The sequence below is a fragment of the Camelus ferus genome, chromosome 11 (assembly GCF_009834535.1).
Source record: "Camelus ferus isolate YT-003-E chromosome 11, BCGSAC_Cfer_1.0, whole genome shotgun sequence".
Taxonomy (NCBI): Eukaryota; Metazoa; Chordata; class Mammalia; order Artiodactyla; family Camelidae; genus Camelus; species Camelus ferus.
This window is the reverse complement of record NC_045706.1, coordinates 8,289,711-8,311,233: the sequence shown is the minus strand read 5'-3', so window position 1 is coordinate 8,311,233 and position 21,523 is coordinate 8,289,711. Positions and strand designations below refer to the sequence as shown.

Here is a 21,523-nt window from a genome sequence, read left to right as displayed (position 1 = left end):
TTCTTTGTGGTTACTATGGGGATTTATAATACTAAAGTTGTAATACCCTAATTTTGTGTTTACACCAGTTTAAATTCAATAACATACAAAAACTTTGCTCCTTTACAGCTTCATCCCCACCCCTTTTGGTTTTTGATGTTACAGAATTTTATCTCTATAAATTATGTGCCCCAATACACAAACTAATAATTCTTTTAAATGCATTCATCTCTTAAATTATGTAGAAAACAAGATCTGGAGTTCCAGGCCAAGTTTATGATAATACTGTTTATTAGAATGATAATCGTTTTTTCCCTTTAAGCATATTAGTCTCTTAAATCATGTATAAAACAAACAGTGCAATTACAAACCATTTTTACAATATTTTACAATAATATCAGCTTTTATAATTGTCTTTACCTTTATTGAGGTCTCTATTTATCCACATGGCTTCAAGTTACTGTATACTGTCCTTTTATTTCACTTTGCAGAACTTTCCTGAGCATTGCAGGGCAGGTGTAGTAGTAACAAACTCCCTCAGCTTCTGTTTATCTGGAAATGTGACAATTTCTTCCTCACTTCTGAAGGATAGTTTTGCTGGAAATAGGATTCTCAGTTGTCAAGTTGCTTTTGTTTTTAGTATTTTGAATATATTTCTTGTTTTCAGGCCTCCAAAGCTTCTGATGAGAAGTATTCTAAGAATCTTACTGATTGTCCCCTATATGTGTTGACTTTTTTTTTCTTTTTCTGCTTTGAAGATTCTATCTTTGGTTTTTGAAAGTGTAATTATAATGCATCTTTGCGTGGGTCTCTTTAATTTCAGCTTATTTGCAGTCTGTTAAGCTTCTTGGATGTCTAAATTCATGCCTTTCATCAAATGTGAGAAGTCTAGAGCCATTAATTCTTCAGTTATTCTCTCTGGCCCTTTGTCTCTCTCTTCTCCTTCTGGGATTCCCATGATGTATTTTTTGGTCTGTTTCATGGTATCTCACAGGTCCCTTAGGCTCCATTCACTTTTTTCCCAAATAGAATAATTTCCCTTGTCCTATTTTCAAGTTCATTAATTCTTTCTTTTTCCTGTTTGAATCTGTGTCTGAATTCCTCTAGTGAATTTTTCATTTGTTACTGTACTCTTCAGCTCCAGAATTTTTTTTGGTTCAATTTTAGGTTTTCTATCTTTTTGATATTTCCATTTTGTTTATACATCATTTTCTTCACTTTGTCCACATTGTCCTTTAATTCTTTGAATATCTCTTAAGACAATTGTTTAACGATATTAGTTTAGTATATCTGCCATCAAGTCTTTTCCAACACACACACACACAGGTTGACAGGCACATGGTAGATAAAGAGGCAGATATAATGTAATTCAGATCTTCAGAAGCAGAAGTTGGAAAGATTAATAAGATGAAAGTGAGAAATTAATGTTCATCTGAATTGTTTCTAATACTATAATCATATGTTACTTTTATTATTTTATAAAACATGTGTACTCATTATAATAAAACATTTCTATAACTATAGCCCTACTCACTAGGATTTTAAAGTGTACTTAAATTAATTTTTATAAAGAAGACTATTTGTTTTCTGGTTTACTTTTTAAAAAACATTTTCATTGTTTTCAACAGAAACCTGGACAGTTAATTCATTTGTGCTCTATTTGATAATAAACAGAATGTAATCTACAAAATATATGTGGCATTCTTAAAAGAAAGGGAGAATATTTCTTTTAAAGCACTAAGTTTCATTGTTTCTTAAACCAGTGGATTTTAACTGTACCACCATACTGACACATTAATAATGGCAAGCAAATTAGGAAAAGTATTTAAATTCTAATACATAGGTTTCAGTCTTTTAATTAATTAATGTGAACTCAGAAATAAAGGTTAACAGAATTTTGCTATCTTGTAATAGGTCAAATTCAAAGTCTTATTTCATATTAGTCTGAACTAAAGACTTTATCTCTCTAGAGAGATTTTACCATCTACAAACTGGACAATTCAGTTCAAGAATATTTTGTCATCTCTTTTCAACACTGAACCCTTTATACATTGTTTTGATGTGACCATATTTCTGTTTCAGATGTAATCAAGATGAGCCTTGTAAGATGAATCCTGTAAGGAGGTATTCTTAAATCAACATATTACAACTACTAGGAGCTGTAAAAACAAAGGGTTCAGCTTGCAGTGAGACACATTTCTCCTGAGTGACAAAAGAAATAATATCTTACAGCTATGGATGTTGTGAATGTCCCATAAATTAGAAAAGACTAGAAAAATAGGCAAATTCTCAAATGGCTATAGTGAAGTATGTTCCATTTACTGTGTCACCTTTGAAGTATGATACAAATGAACAAAAAGTATATAAATTAGCCCTCATTTTAAAGAATTGACCAAAATAGTGAATGAGTGTGAAACTCCTCTTCTCATAAAATAAAACATGTTAAGCAAAGATTAGTTGAAAATAAAAATTTCTATTTACTTAGACAAGTAGTTACCAGAGTGGATATACTTATTTTTTTAAATACAAATACATCACCCTTCTACACACACACAATAGTTATAATTTCTAAAATTTCTAAAAATAAGTCTGCCAGAGAGAACTACAATCTCCTTGATTCATATGCCTTAACCCTTCAATGCAGAACCACAGCATTTTACAATGTAAACATACAGAAAAGGGCTCTGAAAAGAGGGACCTGTATCAACTCAGAAAGGAAGAGAGAACCTGATACTTTCTGGGTTGACTGAGATAAAACAAGATGACTTCTCTCATTTTACATTGTCACTAAATCTAAAATAATTATTCTAACAAGGGAAAGGCTGGTTCTGATTTTTTACTTCTCTACCTACTGTTACGCTATACTGGAAAAATAATATTAAAAACCCCAGTGTAAACTAATTTTACATGTGCCAAATACAGCATCTTCTTCATTATCTGGGACAAATAATACAAAATGTAAATCACTGATTTGAATTAAAGGTTCTAAGTCTTAAATATCCAATTCTCCAAAAACAAGTAATTAGAAAAAGAAAAATTATCAAATATTCTAAGCATTATTTTTTATACTTGTAAGACTAAAGCCTTTGTATAAATAAAAAATATACTTCTATGAAATACACATACAACACAAACTAATGAACTGCATTAGAAATTCTTAAAATCTTAAACGCTTAGCCCAGAAGTATACATAAATTTCTGTAAGTGAAAAATATTGCAAACAAAAATAACTTATGACCCTATCATGATACAGTACTGGATTTATGAGTGCAGTAAAAATGAACACTGAGGTCACTTTTTGAAAAAAAATGGTGATTTTTCAAAGAACATCAAATACTTGATTTTTATAAAGTTTTTGGGGGGTTTTGACTTTGTAATAAATATGTAATAAATATCTGTAGTACATAGTACGTGCTGAGTGCTTATCTTTCTCCATTTGAAAGTCTTTCTCCAGAGTCATAATGTCTTAGAGGCATCCCAGAGGGTGGGGAGTTGGGGTGTTGCAGCAAGTCCATTAACAAAGCAATCTTATTATCAATGTGCTCCTGGAGTTTATATATTTGCTGATCAATGTAGTCCGTAAGCTTCTTTTCCATCAGTTCCATATTTTTAGAAAGGATCTTTTCTAAGTAGAAACAAACAGGTTGCTCTTCCATTCTAAACGTAAATTAAAAAAAAATAGTATAAAATTATCCCTAATATTATAACAAAAACAACCAAACTACAGTACAAGCAGCAGCCAACGTAAATTGCTGAAATTTGTCTCCACACTGTGCTTGGTCTCCTTACAACATGTTTCAGGTTCTAAAACACATACACAACAGACGACCACAATCTTGAATGCCCAAAGTATTCGCATTTCTTCAATTCTTTACTTAAGCATTCAATTGAAATGAGAATATAAAAATGAAGATGACAGAATTTCTAGCCTCAAAGAAAAACAAGTCTTTAGAAAAGTTCTTTTTGATTCTGAGCTCAAAATCAAGAGTGATCATGCTGATTTTTTTTTTTAAAGTCTCCATGTCTGTCTTCCAAGTAATTCCCCAAGCAAACATACAATTTAAATAGTTTTTCTCTTTTTTCATTCACACAACCTTATCAAATTACTGGAACCTCCACTGAACAACTGTGCTCAGGTTTTAGAGTGGACAGAAGTTTTCATTTCTCTGGGATAAATGCCCAGAGATACAATTGCTGACTCACATGGTAACTGTATCTTAGCTATTAGAAACGGCCAAAATACATTTTAGAGGGGCTGTACCATTTTTAGTCCCCACCAGTGATGTATGAAAGATCCAGTTTCTCCACATCCTGATCAGTATCTGGTATTCCTACCATTTTTTAAACTTTTACTTCAGACACGTGAGTAACTGTAAAGTGGTATCTTGTGGGTTTAATACGTGTTTCCTTAACAGCCACGAGACCAATGTTGATCATCTTTTCACGTGCTGATTTGCTATCGGAACATCCTCTCGGGTAAAACGTCTCTTTATGTCTTTTCCCCATGTCCTAACTGGATTTTTAAAATGTTGAGTTTTGACAGTTCTCTTTATATTTTAGATATAAGCCATTTGTTGCATTTGTAATTTGCAAATATTCTGTCCCACTTTGTAACTTGTATTTTATTCCTCTTAAGAGATTCTTTCACAGGGCAGAAGATAAACATTTTTATGGTGTCCAATATATCAAATTTTCAATTATCCTGCTTTTGGTGTCATATCTCAGAAGTCTTTAGGTCTCCAAGATTGTCTCCTATATATTATTAGAAAAGTTTTATAGCTTTATGTTTTACATTTAAGTCCATGATCCATTGTCAGTTAATTTTTGCATAAGGTACTAAGTTTAGGTCATGTTTTACTTTTTACCCAGTGGATATCCAATTGCCCCAGCACCATGTGTTTAAGACTATTCTTTTATTGAATTGCTGTTGCATCTTTGTCAAAATCAGTTGAGCAAATTTATGTGGGTCTATTTCTGGGCCCTTTATTATGTTCCGTTGACCTACGATTCTTTCCCTCTGCCCACACTACACAGGCTTAGATAGAGACTCTCCCTGTGTAAGACTTGACATTGGGAAGAGCGATTCCTCCCATTTCATTCCTCTTTTCCAAAGGTTGCTTTAGCTATTCTACCTCTTTTGCTTTTCATATAATTTTTAAAAATAACCTTGTCTATGTCTACAAAGTATTGTGCTGGGATATAATATGCATTACTTTAAGCCTGCATATCCATGGGGGAGAACTGACAACTTTCCTGTGTTAGAAACTGAATTTGTAATTTACAAGTTCCCAGGAAAGAAGTGGGAGGGTATAGCTTAGTGGTAGAGTGCATGAGGTCCTCCTTTCAATCCCCACTACCTCCATTTAAAAAATAAGTAAATCAACAAATGAATAAATAAACCTAGTTACCATTCCCCCAACCCCCCCAAAAAACCAAAAAAACCCACCCTAGTTGAAAAAATAATAACACCATTAAAAAAAAACTTCCCAGGAAAAAAATATCATGGCCCAGCTGGTTTCATTGGAGAATTCTACCAAACATTTTAAGAAGAGTTAACATAAAATATACACAATCTATTCTAAGATGTAGAACTTATTTTATGAGGCCATTATTACCCTAATATAAAACCAAAGACAATGTAAGGAAAATACTGACGAGTATCTCTAATAAATTAGATGCAAAAATATTCAGCAAAATGTTAAGTCAAATACAGCATTGTATAAAAAAGAATTATAGCCCATGAATAAGTGGGATTTATTCTAGGTATGCAGGGTGGGTTCAATATTTGAAATTAATATAATTCACTATATCAACAGACTATAGGATAAAATGCATATGTTCATATTAATTGCCAAAGAAAAAATACTTGACAAAATCCTGTACTCATCTATGACAAAAGACACTCTCAGATAACTAGAAACTAAGGAACGCTAAGCCCCACAGTCCCTAAGCAATCTGACTTCTTTCCACCTTTTGGAATCATTGTATGTTTGCTGTAGTATGTCCAGGGATTTTCAGAACAGGGATATTCCACTTCAGCTAGACCCAGAAGAAGTTTTAAAATCTGTTTTAGTTTTTCTATGTTTGCTTCCATATCCTAAAGCCGTTAGTTAACATTGATAAAGACTATGAACAGTTAAAGACTACTGCTGCCTTTCCATTTCCATGCAGAATAAGAACCACCTTTTTTTCCAATCATGTACTAAACTCCTCAAATTTCAATGCTGTTGGAGACATTAAGAAAATTTCAACCAATAAAACTACCTCATTTTAAAAACTCATGTGAAAAAAACTAAGCCTAAAGATTTAAACAGGAAGAAAAAAGAGTTAATCCAGAACTATGAACAGAGTCCTGAATTCCAGTCTACTGCAATGTTTGGACACAGTACATCTACATAAGGACGGGGAACATGCTAACGCTTAGGCACCCCTCACTCAAAGCAGGCGGGCAAAACACTGAAGTTATGCGATCAGGGGGTAAGGGCCTATATGCTATAAATAACTGAGAGCTCAAAAATGTGTAGATGCCTCCAAAATCGGCCTACGTCACACAATATCTACAAAGAAACACTGGTACAAGGCTCACTTCATACAATCAGGCAAACATGGACATATGGTTACACAGCTCCTCTCCATCCACACATGTAACTCTACTCCAGCCCTTACCTGATGCTCACCCTCCTTCCACAAAAAGCCTGAGATGTGCTCCGCACCTCCACGCCTCCAGTTTTACACACCTCCTCCACATTCTACCCTGCAGAACATTTCTTTCCTCTAAGTGTCTTAATGGTAAAATGCAAAAGCTCCTAAAATTACTCTGGAAACATTTTCAGGCAGTAGTTTCTGAAAAAACCTGTTCTCCTCCAGCTGCCTCTCCCACCCAGCAAAGCTGAGCCCCACTTGCCCTGAGTACTTACGTGACACCAGCAGTGCCTTCAGCGGGCGCGGTGATGCCTTCCTGCCACTTGCTGGTAGGCCCCACACGGAGATGGCTCACTTGGCTACATAAATTCTGCAGGAGAGGCAGCAGCTCGGAGTTGGGTATATGTGAGCTGTCACTCGCCTTCTTTGGTAAGAAAGAAGATACTGCTTTCTTAAGATCATTCTCAAGAAGAGAATGGTTTTGTGGCACAATTTTACACTCCTGGAGGTTTGTGATGGCTCCTCCACCAGCTGGCTGTGCACTTTTATCAACGGAAGCTTTGAAGTCTTCAGTCACGTTTCCGGATGTCAATCCAGTTCTGAAAGGAAAAGGTGTGGAGGATGACTTGGCGAAGGCTCCTGAGGTAGATGAGGAGTGTAGTCCAATCATATGCTTGTATCCGGAATTTCCCAAAACCGACTGAAGCTGCTCTCCAATGGGAACGCAATTCTAAGCAAGAGAAATACGGAAATATTAACACTAATCATGAGGGCAGCTCCTTCCGGAGTGACTGACAGTCAGGCACTGCGCCTTCCTTCACTCGATCCCTAGTATATCCAGACGGAGTCGGCTACCGTCACCGTCGCACTGTTAAGTTGAGGAGACCGAGACTAAAGGTGACTTGGCCAAGGTACACAACCAGTCAGTGGCAGGACCGGGACCAGGACCCCAGGCCACCTAACTCCAGAGCCAGGACTTTTAATCATTTCACTGTAGTTTTGCTAAGGAAAATATTGAAATAAATATCACTCCTCGTAAAGTTGCACGGGCATATTTTAATGTTTCCACTACAAAGGCCTCCTTAATTTACGGTAATAAAATGCAGTATTCTCAACTGAGTCACGATAATTGATACCTTTCATACAACTAAAAGTCACCTGTCCACTTTCACATGTGGTAAGCCAACCTAAGGATATCTTCTGCAACTCATTTTTCATGGAAGTTACACTAGCTAGTTACATACATAGAGTCTGATGATCTATGGGTACACTTGTGACATTTTTCAGTGACTAAAATGAGCCACCTATTGTCTGTCTCAGATTTAATAATTTGTAAGGATAATGTTCTGTGGCCTCAGCCCAGCCGGCTGTGCTGCGTGACTTCCTGAGAAGCCCTGGCTCACCTCTGAGAGGAGGTCACATGTCTCCTCTACAGGGCACATTCTTGCTATGCTGTCCAGTATTTCGACAGGAGAAAAGCAAATCTGCCCCCAGCCTAGACAGCCGTTAGCAATTCTGAACATAGAGCTCTGCTAGAGAGACTTGTCAGGGGACAGCATCTCATTCTCACTGTTGCTCAGTACCTGGTGAGAGAGGCTGACAAAAGTATTATTCAAAATTAGCTGAAGACGGTTCACAAATTTTCTAGATATTCTGAAAAATTTTTCTTGGATTAAGCCAGCCCAAAACTCATTCATTTATCAAATATTTACCATAAATCTACTCTGTGTTAGGTACTATTTCCGATACTAAAAATAAGACAGTGAACAAAACAAATGAAAATTGCTGATTGCTGATCTGTGGATACTATAATCTAGAGAGCAGGGAGAGACAGAAAACAAAGACCGACAATACATCACACAGATGGAGACAGTGATAAACACTGCAGGGAAAATACAGCAGGAAAGGGAATAGTGAGAGCCAGGGAGGTTGGCGGGGCGGGACAGGAGAGCCACCATGCAACTTCTCCCACTGGACTGCACTTTGGAGAAACTCTCTTTATAAGGAAATCTATCGTCTATTAAATGCAATTTTTAAATAAACTTTAAATTACTCCTAAGGGAACATCACTATGTATAATTATATTTACAAAATTTGAAAGTTAGAAAACTCTCCTTTGGTGGAAAGGAGCTTTACTCAATCATTAAGGTAAAACTCAATTATTTTTGGTAGTGGTGTAATTTTAGTACTGCAAAAAAAACTTTGATAGAAAATTGAAAATTCTACAAAACAATAATCACATAAATAGTGAAATTAACCTTAAAATTGTACATCACAATTGATTTGGCAGAAATTTTAATTGGAAAAATCCAATGCAATTAAGGCATTTGCTGTTTTTTTCTGATTTATCATAATATTTTGGTTATTATAAGAAATTCACTGATTATAAAAATTAGGCATTTTTCTGAGATGAAGGCTCTCAAGGTAATTATTTTTCACTTTGTGTTAAATATCAATAAATTCACAGGTAAATCTATATGGCAGTGCAGTAAATCAACCAACCTGAGGTGCTGGTGGCTATTCTTCTGCTTCCTTTTGTTTGACTTTATTCAATTCTTAATTTTCTCGAGCTGTCATATGTTGCCTTGCAAGGCACATCAAACCCTTTTAAAAGTAGGCAGAGGAATATGTATAAAATAATTCATACATACTTTGTTTAGGGTCCATGTCATATGTTATGTGAAAAAAAAAAAAATAGAGCAGCCTAAAAAAAGGAAAGCATTTAGGTAGAATCATGTCCATACACTTATATATGTGTACACTTGATTTCATATATGTGCATATATTCTCCCAGATTTCTAAAAAAGTGTTTATCTCTGAACATCTTGTAGGAATTCTGAAAGCATTTTCTTTAACTTTTTAATTATAAAGAATTTGAACAAGTATCACCTTGAAAGGGCAAGGAAAAAGGATATTTTTATTTCAAAGGTGAAAAATAAACAGTGTAAATCCTGAATAACTAAATATATTTTCTTTGAGAAAATGGGGCACGTCTTTCCTTCAGGTAACATTAAATGACAACTACACTGCTAGGCCCTCTGATACAGAATTCCTATTCAATTACTCTGAATTGCTCAAGCAAAAACAAATCAATCAGCACACTTGAACTTCAAATACAAGTAAATAAGGAATCACTTAAATAAAACTTTCTAGAGAACAAGGAGCCACAAGGGACAGGAGAAGCAGGGAGGGCCCAGGAAGCTGCTCCCAGGTCCTCTCCTTCCCCTTCAGGACAGGCCCTGCCCCGAGGGACACACGAAGGCTCCACAGTGTGAGTGTGTGCTCACCCCTCTTCCGCAGAAGGGGCAGTTCTCACCACAAAACGTCCCTACTTTATACTCGACGGAAGGTTACAGGGCTCACATGACCCTTTCCAGAAAGACATTCCGTGGATTCCAGGTTTGTTAACAATAATCAATCCTAAAGAGCCAGGTATCTCCTGTAAGAATCGTTCCATAAATACAGCCTCCCCACTAGAAAAAGGTCCTTTATTAGCATGTTTAAAGGAGATTTAACTGGATCACCTGTTTCTCAGGGTGCTCCCCAAGTGTCCCCATATGTAATGATTTAGCACAGGTGGGGATGGGGGCAGTGAAGCAGGTTAGAATACATGTGTTGGGTAGGAGGACTGCTATGTGTTTCCACATGATTAAAATTCTAGAAGGACTGATAAAAAAAACGTTGCCTGCCATTCCGGTTCCACAAGGATCAAGTCACTCTCCAGCCAGGGCAGTCGTCCACTGACAGTGCACCCTAAGAGAATTCAGAATGGAGACAAACAGGAACCATTCTGTGCTTTGGATATACTGGCCCCTGGGTAGTTAAGGTGCGTATCTAAGAAAAAATGTCAAATGACGTCAGATTCTTGCATCTTCCTACACATAGAAAAGCACTAAAATCATTAACTTGAGCTGTCTGTTCTCTGTGATTTAACAGAATTCTTTTGACGCTTATACATGTCTTTTCCCAGCAAAACATAAGTTCATATATATCCTGGCTCCTCCCCTACCTCTTCAAAGCAATCTCTCAGAGCTCTCTGACAGGCTGTCTCCAGGGCCACAGTCCTTAGTAAGACCCCCCAAAAACACTTAACTCACAGCTTTTACATTGTGCATTTTTATTTCAGTCGACGGATACTCATCAAGCTGAGAAACAGGAAGAGACTGGGAAAGCACTTTTGCATTTTACCTAATGCACTTGTGAACTGACTGAAACTCGTGAAGAGAAAATATATCATTTTGGGAATTAAACAAAAAGAAAAAACTTAAAGACATGGCAAAAAAGAAAAACTACTTATCCATGTCATTTTTTCCCCCATGGTCGTTTTTAAAAGATAAAAATCAGCCCATAAACTGATTTCAATTCATTAACTCTCTCTAATGCTTCTTAAATCTTGCACACACACAAGTATTTCCTCTGTTTTTAAATTTTTAATCTCCTTCTATCTCCACTGGATCATTCCCCTCAAACATTTATTCTTAAAATGTACTATGCATAAGACTCACCTGGCATTGCCTGTTTATAAGAACTGATTCTTGGATCTCATCCCCAGGGTTTCTGGTCATGGGTGAGGACCAGTGTTCTATACTTTATAAACATTCCAAGGGATTCTGATAAGGGCAGGCTCCTTATCTCTATGATCCTTGAAACCAACCCACTTCACCCTGACTGCCGGCACATTCCAACCACCCATCTACTATCTAATCCCTCAAAATCTGCTTTCTACCTCATCACTATTCAAATCAACCCCTCAAGATCTCCGAGGAATACTTGGTTGATAATACAAAGAGCATATATACTGTATACTTATTAGGAGCCATACACAAGACAGACAGGTTCCTGCTCCCACAAAGCTTATATTTTAGTAAGATAAACAGAATAATACATAAACAACAACAAAAATAGTGAAGAAAGTGCTGATGAAAATATGATACAGATATTGAGTGAAATGCGAATATTTTAAACTGGATGGTTGGAGAATGTCTCATTCAAAAGGGAATATTTAAGATGAGACTGGAATAACAAGAAAAAGGCAGACTCACTAAGGTCAGGAGGAGAGGTTTCTGGCCAAAGAGAACAGGTAAGAGTGCACAGGCCCCCAGGAAGGAGCACATCTGGCTGTCTGCGGAACACACACATCAGAATGCCTAGAGCAAGGCGTCTCTGTGGCAGGCAATGAGGCTGAGGGGACAAGGAGGGCCCAGGTCTCAGATGCCAGAGTAAGGATCTGGCTTAATTCTGAGTGTGATGGGAAGCAGCCAAGGAGTTTACACAGGGGAAGGAAGAGTCCAATTTACCCTGTCAGATCATTCTGGGTGCACTGAGCAGACGGACCGCAGTGGAGCACGAGGACCAGTTAGCAACCTCCTGAGGTAAGGAGGTAAGATGATGGCAGCAGAGAAAGGAAAGCATGGACCCTGTCCTTTCTGAAACTCTCCCTTCCATGGTTTCCACAATCATCATCAACTCCTTTGGGTCTCCTATGTCTGCCCACTGCTCCAATGACACTTGTACTGAATTAATATTGGCAAATCTCACAAAAGTCACATGAGGTTTTCATTTGTACTATTTGTTTTAAACTTTCACATTCATCCTGTGATATGAGCAGTATTATCATTTAGATTGTAAACAAGGAGAATCTCTATTCACTGCTGTCTCTGCTCCTCTGGTTCATTCTCTCTCCCTGTATGCTTACCAAACGTATCTACATCTAGGGTCTTTGCTCCACTCTCTCCCTTCACCACCTGCCTGTCACCCACGAGGGGTGCTCTTCCCAAACCTCCCTCCATTCCACCACCCCGGCCAGTGTTTCCAAATGCTCCCAGCAGCATCCCAGGGAAGGTTTTATTCACATCTAAAATTCAGTACTCCCCAAATTAAACTCCTTTTCCTCCCAAAGTCACCTCCTTTCTTGGGTCCCTCCTTGGTATACTATTGGCATCACCACTTTCAAAACCTTAGTTTCATGTTTGACTCTATTTTTCTCCAACAATACCAACATTAAGTTAGTCGTCAAGTCCCAATGGCCCCACTGTTTTCGCATCTCACAATCCAGCATCAGGTTACTCTGTCCAAGTCTAGGCTTATTAACCCTCATCTGGACGAGGGAAATAACAGAGAGCTGCTTTCCTTCGTGTGGCCTCCACTTCTACTGACTCATCTTTCCTACTGATTCATTCTGTGCATAAAAACGGATTAGAATTTATTCAAACCTAGGTTGAAAACGCCTACAAGGTTTAAAACAGCATTCAAAATCCTCTATGATCCCGCCCCAGTCCCCCGTCCCTTCTCCACTCCAGAGAAACGAACTTCTGTTCATTTCCTACCTACAGCCCATTCCTTCCAGCACTGAAGATTTCATCCATGCTGTTTTCTACCTGTCCAGTGGCATCCTGCAAATCTACTTGCCCAAACCCTCCCTTCTTCTTTCAAGGTTTAGATAAAACGCTACTTCCTCTAATGAGCTTTCCCAGTCCCCCTCGTCATCCCCCACTTAGATGCCCTACCTCACCCAACACCACCGTGAAGCTCCTTAAGGACAGGCTGCAGACTGACCTTTGAGCCCCTAAAGGAACCAAAACAGTGCTTTATTCTCTGAGAAGGTGCTTAAAAAGCACTTGCTGAATGAATGAGCAAGAGAATTCATGACACACTGTGGGGTCTGTAACAAACATATTGCTTTTGAAAGATAGTAGGTCCACAAAATGCTGTTTTTACATAAGTCCGTAAGGGTAACACTCAAATCAGTAATAAGTTGAAAGAAAAAAATGTAAGTCAGCACATGTCCTTTTAAAAAGCCATCATTTAAAAATGTTAATGGCATCAGAAAAGAAATCCATTTCTACTCACCTGCTGCTGAAATCTAACCATATTCATCAACTGCTGAGCTCCAGGTGATAACTTTGACCCCATGGACTCCATGATGGTTTGGACCCTCTCCAGGTCTATCCTTGATCCTAGAGCAGGAGAGCTTGCGGAGGAATTTGTGGAAACTGGCCTCATGTGTACCACCACTTTACTGATGAACACACACTGCTTTTCCCCAAAGGAGAGCAACTGTTATAATACAAAAGTGCAGCAAAATTAATAATGATATTAAAAACAATCATCATTTAAGGCCACTTCTTGTTAATTTCGAAGAGTGAATCATTCAAGATCTAAAAATTAACTTCAAGAACATTTTTAGGTTTCCTCTAGAATATTCACAGTCAGAAAAAGACTCAAAGAATAATGTAATGTTTTAAAAGTCCTTTTAAAATAAAGTATTATGTGTAAAGGAATTAAAGATAAACTATACCAATCTGAGATCTTAACATACTGAAACTTGCTATAGCATTATTTAATGTAAGACTGTCCAGAATCTCACTCACAGTGTTTGCTGAAATACTAAATATAAGTCAGAATTTTGGAATTTAGAACCATAAGGAAAAGTCAAGATAACAGAATAGAGCTCAACAGTTTACCCATAGAAATGATGAATTCAGCATGATTTTCTAACTTTTCAAAAGATTAAATGAAGGTCAAGCTTTGAGCCTAGTTTTCCTGGCTTCTATCCCAGGAATTTTTCCAATCCTTTATGCTGCCTCAGCTTGTCCACGCTTCTAAACCAAAAGACATTTCATGTGTGGTGAGGGACAACAAAGGAGCAGAGTGGAAAGAAAACAGGATTGAGAAGCAGACAGGCCTGAGTTCAGTGATGGCTCTGCCTTGATGCCCCTGGGTAAATGTCAACCAGAGTCAGGAGTAAAATGATTTCACATGGTTGTTTTGAGGATTACGTGTTAAAAATTTCCAGTATATATCATTGAGTAAATGCTCAAAGCTATGCAGCAGTAACTATTACTTTTAACTTTCACACACTGCTGCCCCAGGAGAAGCCCTCACACAGACCCAAGGATTTCCCTAAATGAAACACTCTGTGCACGGCCTGGCTCTCCCACAGCACAGTTACACACACCATTCACCTTCAGAGACACAGCAAACCCATAAATCACACAGACGCAGGTGAATACAGACCCATTCAGTAAAAACTCAGCGTGGCCCCAAAGACGTGACTCTCAGCAACACGGAAGGAAATAGCGCATGAGTTGCATACACCCACATTCCAACCTCCATGTTGTCCCTCTTCTGCTTTTTAACCTGAAAGCCTTTCTCACTAGGGAACGTGGCACCTATTATTCACACTGAATTGACTTATTATCTGTCTTGACCACTGTAATATTCTCAACGTTGAGGCCTTCATTCCAATTTATTTCATAAATGCCAACTCCTAGTGCTCAGAACAGTATCTGGCATCAACAGGCACTCAAATGTTTCTTGGATAACGAGTCACTTTATTTAAATGGCTTTGGAAGCTATTACTATATCCACCTAAAACATCATCTTGAGACAATCAGTTCTGTGGTCTTCTGTAAACAATAATCAGCACAGAATTGTAGAAATAAAAATAATCAATCCAAGGATTTATTTTCTTCCATCCCCTAGTATTACCCATGAAGTAGGTCCAAACAGGTGAAGAAACTTGCCCAGGGTTCCTCTGCTCGTCAGCAAGAGAGCGCATTTAACAGTCAGGGCTTGTGATTTCCAGCTCAGCACCGTTTCCCTAGACCCTGACGACATCATTAAAGTTCACCTTAACGATACTTTTCATGCTGAAGACACAAGTCCAAATCCCTTTAACTTTGTGGTGCCCTTGTCTGAAACGTCTCTAGTTGTGTTCTGTCTTTTTAACTATTTAGATATTTGGGGACCAAAACTGCTTGTGGTTTTCTTGCCACTTTACTTTTATATAAAGAGAAACAAAATTTTTAATTCAGTTTCTCAAGGCTGAAAAGTACAATACATCTCTGTTAACAATAGGACATGACATGATTATGGCTAATAAATGGTCAGATTTTAACAGAAGAATGTTGATTATTTTTTAGAAAAGAGTTTTTTTTTAACATGTGTACTAAGTATCTCTGAACTAAAACCAGGGACTAAATGGGACTAAGTACATTACCAAACAAACAGAAAAGAAGTACATACAGTAGAAGAGCAACTGTAGTTTTCAATTTAGTTAAAATGTGGGAACGACTTACCTTTATTTTACAAGCATGTGTGGAAGACTCCAATTCTAGGTAATTTTTGTACAAAATAATCTTTTCATGTTCACTAAAAATAAAAGAGTTAGTTTATTAAAAATTTCATACATTATCACTTTTAACAGTTACATTTAAAAATAAAGGTTTCCACGGCAACATTCAGCTCCTTAGAGTCAGTCTTCCTGGTGAGGCAAAAAGAGTTGGGGCTTCCTTCCGAATTGCACTCAGTATAAAGATGGCATCTGCCACTTACTAGCTACAAAGAGAATTAAATCAGGTATCAAATGTATAATCACGTACCACAGAGCATGTTTCAAAGCTCAGTAACATGTCTGTTATATTCAACATGCATAGTCTATGAAACAGTTCATATTTCGATTCATATTAAAAAAAGATTCAGACAGAATCATCACAAAAAATCAGAAAAAAAATCAGAAAGTCTAATAATGGGTTAAATGTGCCGGTATGGTGCAGTCTGGGCGCATGCGGTATCTGTATGGGTTTCCTACAAGAAAATGTTCAAAGTCCCAGACTGACTGGCAAATTCATTTTTGGAAAACAGATGCCTGTGAGTTAAAGAAAACAGACTAGAAACATTTATCAGCACTTTACACCAACAAAACTCTTGCACTAACTAGCTATGACCGTCCACCAACTTTCCTCTCCTCCTTTAGCTCTCAATTTCTGTATTTATAAAAACAACCAGGCTCATCCAGACTGTCTTTAAGATTCCTAAAGGGCTAAACCTCTATGTCCATTGGTATGTTTTTATCTACTCTCCCCTTGTGTCTGACACTAATATCAGGGAATCAGTAAATATGCAAAAGCTGAAGAAAACAAAACAGTACTTCACAAGAACACCTGCACATGCGTAGGTCACAAACCTGTTGTCCAGAACATTACAAACATTCTTGCCCCTACTGGTTCCACAGTACTCCTCTCCTAAGTATACTTCCATATTTCTTGCTGAACTTAAAATGCCAATAGAAACGATTTCTTCACCTCCACCAGGGTCACATCTCAGGTAAAGGAAGCAGGGGTTTTCATCTTGGCTGTTCAGGTTCCTTTTCAAAACCACCAGGTCCTGGCTGCAAAGAAAATGAAGATATTACACCGCACAGTTCGCTGAACACTATTACTAACCCACTTATTGGACCACAGGGGTTGACATTTTATCCAATTCATTTACATGTGCATTCGGCGGAGTCCAAGCGCCTTGCAACGCATTGAACAAATGCTCAATACAGAATTCCTAAAGAAACGATGTTTTAGACATCAGGGCTCTCCATTCTATTTTCCCCTTGACTTCTACATTTTAAGAACTCTCTGTAATTGCCTCTCCAGTTAAATAAATTTACTAAGCAGCTAGTGTGAGTAACAAAATAGTTCAGAATGGGAGGGTGGGGGCGTGCAGAATGGAATAAAGGCCAAAAGTGTGTCCTTTTCAAGATTAAGCTGATGAAGACGTTCGACAATTTTTTTAAACGCCTATTTTGGTAGATAGGAGGGTTTTGTGTGTTTCCTATATATAAGAGAGACGATTCTGCTTCTGACAAGGGCCTCAGAAGCCGACGAGACGGGCACAAGGGGATGTGTGTGAAAGGCCCAGTTCCCTGGTCACCTGCCCCGAGTCCCCAGCGCCCGACACTCACTGGAGTCGCCGCCGGTTCCCGCGGTCCCGCCCCCGCCCTCCGGACACTCGGGCCCTGTCCCCTGGCCCTCGCCGCAGGCCCGGACCCGTCCCCAGCTGGGGGCCCGGGCCCAAATCCTGTCCCCTCCCGGCCCCCGACCCGCTCCCGGCTCCCCCAGCAGCGGGGCTGTCTCAGAGCACAACCCCAGTCCCGCGGGCCCGGCGCACCTCGTGTCAGGCGGCGCCAGCAGCTCCTCCCAGTCGGCGTCCCGGGCGCCGAGATCAGCCCAGGTGAGATGCAGCCTCTGGGCCAGGGCTCCGCATGCGGCATCCCAGGAAGAGGCCAGCGACGGGCGGCCGGTCAGCGGCCCGTCCACGGTTCCGGTCTCCATTCGGCCACCTCCAGGGCAGGCCAGGCCCGGAACCCCTCTTCCAGTGCTTGAGTTTCCGCCAGACAGACGGAAGGTGAAGAAGTTTGAGCCTTCTCGGGCTCCAGGCCCAAACTTAAGAGCTGCGGCTTCTCGCCTTGGTATGGAGAGACTAGGTGCCGCAGACACGCATGCGCATACCGGCCCGATTTGGCAAAAGGGTTCAAAACGTGAGGGGAAGAGCCAAAGGCCGGAGCATGCGCACTGACAGCACCTCGTCCAGCCGCTCGGCTGTGCGCAGGCGCGGTGGGTGCTCGCGGGAACCCGGTGGATTTTCGAGATTGGCAGCAGAGAAATAGCAGGTGGTGTGGATGCCCGTTGCGGGTACGACCGGGAGAGTTGGTCCAGTGAGCGGAGTCGGTCGTGAGGTGGGTTTGGTGTCGTGGTCCACGCGACCTAAAGGGCCTCCTCCCGACCCTCGCTGTCCCTGGAGTGCGCGAGTCTCGGGACGCGGCCGCGGCTTGCAGTTAAATCGTTTTCTCTTTTGACTCCTCCCCCCTCTCCCCTCTCACGTTCCCTCCTCGGAGGGTGTCGGGTGGATGCCGGCAGTTCGGCTTCTCCAGGAAGGGGTCGGACGGTGTCCCCGAGCGGCCGTGGAGCGGTGGCGGGAGGTGTCCGGGAAGCTGTGGGTGCCCGTGACGTCCCCTCTCAGGTGCCGCCGGGCTGCGCGGCGGGAACCGGCGAGCTCGGGCGCCCAGGCCGCAGTCCCGGGGCCGCCGCGCCGTCTGCCCTCCTGCCCCGGGAAGAGCGGGGTGAGCGCAGCCTCCGGTCTGTGCTGAAGTAGAAGCTGAGCTGGCCTGGAAGACCTTTACCCTGTGAGTCGAAGAAGTGGGAGCCGTTGGAACTTCCTAGATGCCCCGCGGGATCGGGAGGTAGATCCCCGACCCCACCACCCATCCTCCTTTGAAAAGGCTTGTGCCGATGATTTTTCCATCTTTTGTAAGAAAAAAGGTAGTTAGAAAAGTGGAATGTCAGAGTTCGGGATTTGCAGAGACATACAACTGTATATAAAATAGATAAACAGCAAGGTACTTGTCTATTCAATACCTTGAAATAGCATCTAATGAAAAAGAATATGAAAAGGAATATATATATACATACATATATATGAATGAATCATTATGCTGTACACCAGAAATTAACACAACATTGTAAACCGACTATACTTCAATTTTAAAAAAGTGCAATATCAAAAGTTTCGAAAGCCTTGATTGTAAAGGTTCTAATTTGCAAAGATTTTTTTGAATACTCCAGACTCATTCTCAGTTCTCTCCATCATTGGTACTGCTTTCCTATAGGTCCTGCTTCCTGTGGTCATAAATTAACTTTCATTCACGTTAACATCTTTAGACAGCCCAAGGAAAATAGGCTCTTCTTCAGAAACACCCATCTGCACTTTAAGGAGTGAGCTCAATATTATCAGCAGGATTTTGACTTTCTTGAATAGGGCTGAATGACCAGCAGCCAGTAAACTAGACTTCTGTGGTCTCCCCCTTTCTTTCACACAGCCAGTAAATCACCAGGGCCTGGCTTTCTTAAAGGAAACCTATCTTTCTTCGTTTCTGCTGCTTCTGTTCTCAAGCAGTAGCTTTCATCTGAACAGTTCCAGGAGCTTCTTTACAGTCATTAGCCTTCATTCTCAGTCACTTCCATTCCTTCCTCCCCACTGCCCTGTGCTCCCTCTGGTGCTTGTTTCTTGACTGAGCACAGCCTTTTGTACCTTGGCTCCTGCTTACCTCCCTGCCCTCCACCTCCCCCATCTTTGCACCCTCTTTTCCCACCAGCTAGAATGCCTGTTCTTTCGGAACAGGGAAAATCCTGTTCATTCAAAGCCAAGCAGATCTCCACTCTGCTACAGCATCAAACTCATTCCTCTGGACTACACTTACACTTCTTAGGTATGTCAAAGAAAAACTAGAACTGGACAGGAAAAACATTTTGTTCAGAACTATACAGTAGAGGAAAAGACCTTAGTATACACCCAGGCTCCATTCTGAATACAGCATGGCCGAGTGGGAATTTGTAGCCAAGGAGCAGGGTGGGGGTCAGTGGATAGAAAATTGCTAATGAGAAACATCAAGGGTCAAGAGGATTGTGGCTAAACCAACCTAAAAGAATTCTTGCTGATGACAGGCCAGGGTTATCAGACATCACCTAGGGGATGATGGAGGGTGAGGAAGCTGATTAGATATCAAGGGTGATCAGACTTGAAGGAGGGGCATCTTGCTAAACTGACTTAGCAGTGTTCTTGTTAAAACTAGATTTTACAAGGAAGTACACAAATGAGCCTAGGAGAAGTTTCAGGAGCCTGAATAACGTTAGACCAAGCAGGAATCTTTGTCAGGTATTAATGATTCCCTTATGATTTCACACTTTATCAGTATACATATTTGTGTTCCCTACTATCTGTAGGCTTGCTGAGATTAGTAATTATTTTATGCCTGGTAATTATTTTATTTATAGCTTTGTTGTATGGAATTGATAGATTGGTGAGAGTTGGTGGCATCTTTATCACAAAATAAGAGACAAATAAAATAGATAACAACAAGGACCTAATGTAACAGGGAACTACATTCAATATCTTGTAATAACTTACAATGAAAAAGAATATGAAAAAGAATATATGTATAAATGAATCACTATGCTGTACACCATAAACTAACACAACATTATAAATCTATTATACTTCAATTTAAAAAAAACTTAGAAAACAAGAGATACAGAAAAAGGCAAAACTAAAAAGTAGTAAGTTCAAGCTTATGCTTTTTTTCTTCAAGGCTAGGGTGGTGGTGGTTCAGAGCTGACCTCAATTTTAATATGATAAATTACTCTTGTGAATTGTAATTGATTTTTTTTGCTCCATTTTCCTCCTTGATACAAATCATAAAATATATGTTGGAAACTTCCCAACAATATTGTGAGGGTGAACTATGCAATTTTTTTAGTCACTTAAAGTTTATTACAACTTAATATGCAAGAGCTCCATATGCTCTTTAGGAGCATATTTCAAATCTGTTTTCAGAATATGAGCCAGTAATATTTGAAAGGTATGTTTTATAAAGAAGTGACTTGTGGCATTAATTTTCTTGGGCCCATTCATTTAGCAATATGACAATTTCGATGCTGACAATCTTAATTTTAAGTAGAATGAGTTCTTACCCTATTTGCCCTGCCTTTTACCCAGGAGTATACTTCCTAGCAAGGTGGTTATGGAACTTAACTTTCCTCCCAGCTAGCAGCACTTGAGTTGTACCTCCTCTCCTCGCTTCCCTTTCTTTCTGGTCCTGGCAAGCCCCATGGTTGCCTGGAATTCCTTCTCACCCTGCCTCAGTGCTGGGCCTGCAATTAAGAAGTGGGAGAGAAAGTAACATCCCTCCTTGTTTTCCTCAGCTTCATTCCTAGCTGCTCTCCAGCCCCACCTCATTTATAACCTCTGTCCTGGTTAGCAGCATTGTTGGACAGGAAACAGTTTTCAATACAGCCTGGCTTCAACCTTTCTGAAGAAATGACGAAATGATGGGAAAGCTCTTTGATTTATAGCTGAATCTGTGCCCACATCCCTGATTATCATCTAGGTGACAACTTCTTATCCTAAAGCTATTTTGCAGTAAAGGTTAACTTGGTAAGTGTAGGAGGTTCAAAACTTGCTCACGTTCCAAAGACCTGGCTCCTGACCAGCTCCTAGTCATATCCTCTAAGCTGCTGGAATATCCTGCTTGATAAAATTTTCTTTATAACAAGGGACCTTGGGTTGCAGTAAC

General features: G+C 39.7%; 1 protein-coding gene across 1 annotated transcript; it reads right to left on the bottom strand.

Moving 5' to 3' along the window:
* Positions 1–248: 248 nt before the first annotated feature.
* Positions 249–17,912, bottom strand: C11H10orf88 (chromosome 11 C10orf88 homolog). Its single transcript, XM_032490723.1, has 6 exons — positions 17,563–17,912; positions 16,589–16,792; positions 15,702–15,774; positions 13,471–13,677; positions 6,897–7,351; positions 249–3,636 (listed from the first exon to the last, which is right to left on the bottom strand). Exons 1-6 carry the CDS (start codon positions 17,724–17,726, stop codon positions 3,402–3,404), a joined length of 1,338 nt encoding a protein of 445 aa, XP_032346614.1. The 5' UTR covers positions 17,727–17,912; the 3' UTR covers positions 249–3,401.
* Positions 17,913–21,523: the final 3,611 nt, after the last annotated feature.

Excerpts from the sequence above, each read along its gene's own strand:
- C11H10orf88 (XM_032490723.1), bottom strand. The coding sequence starts at position 17,726 with ATGGAGACCGGAACCGTGGACGGGCCGCTGACCGGCCGCCCGTCGCTG. Across the intron at positions 15,775-16,588 it reads TGTAATGTTCTGGACAACAG|TGAACATGAAAAGATTATTT; the intron begins GTTTGTGACCTA and ends TTTTATTTTTAG. Across the intron at positions 13,678-15,701 it reads CACATGCTTGTAAAATAAAG|TTGCTCTCCTTTGGGGAAAA; the intron begins GTAAGTCGTTCC and ends GTATTATAACAG.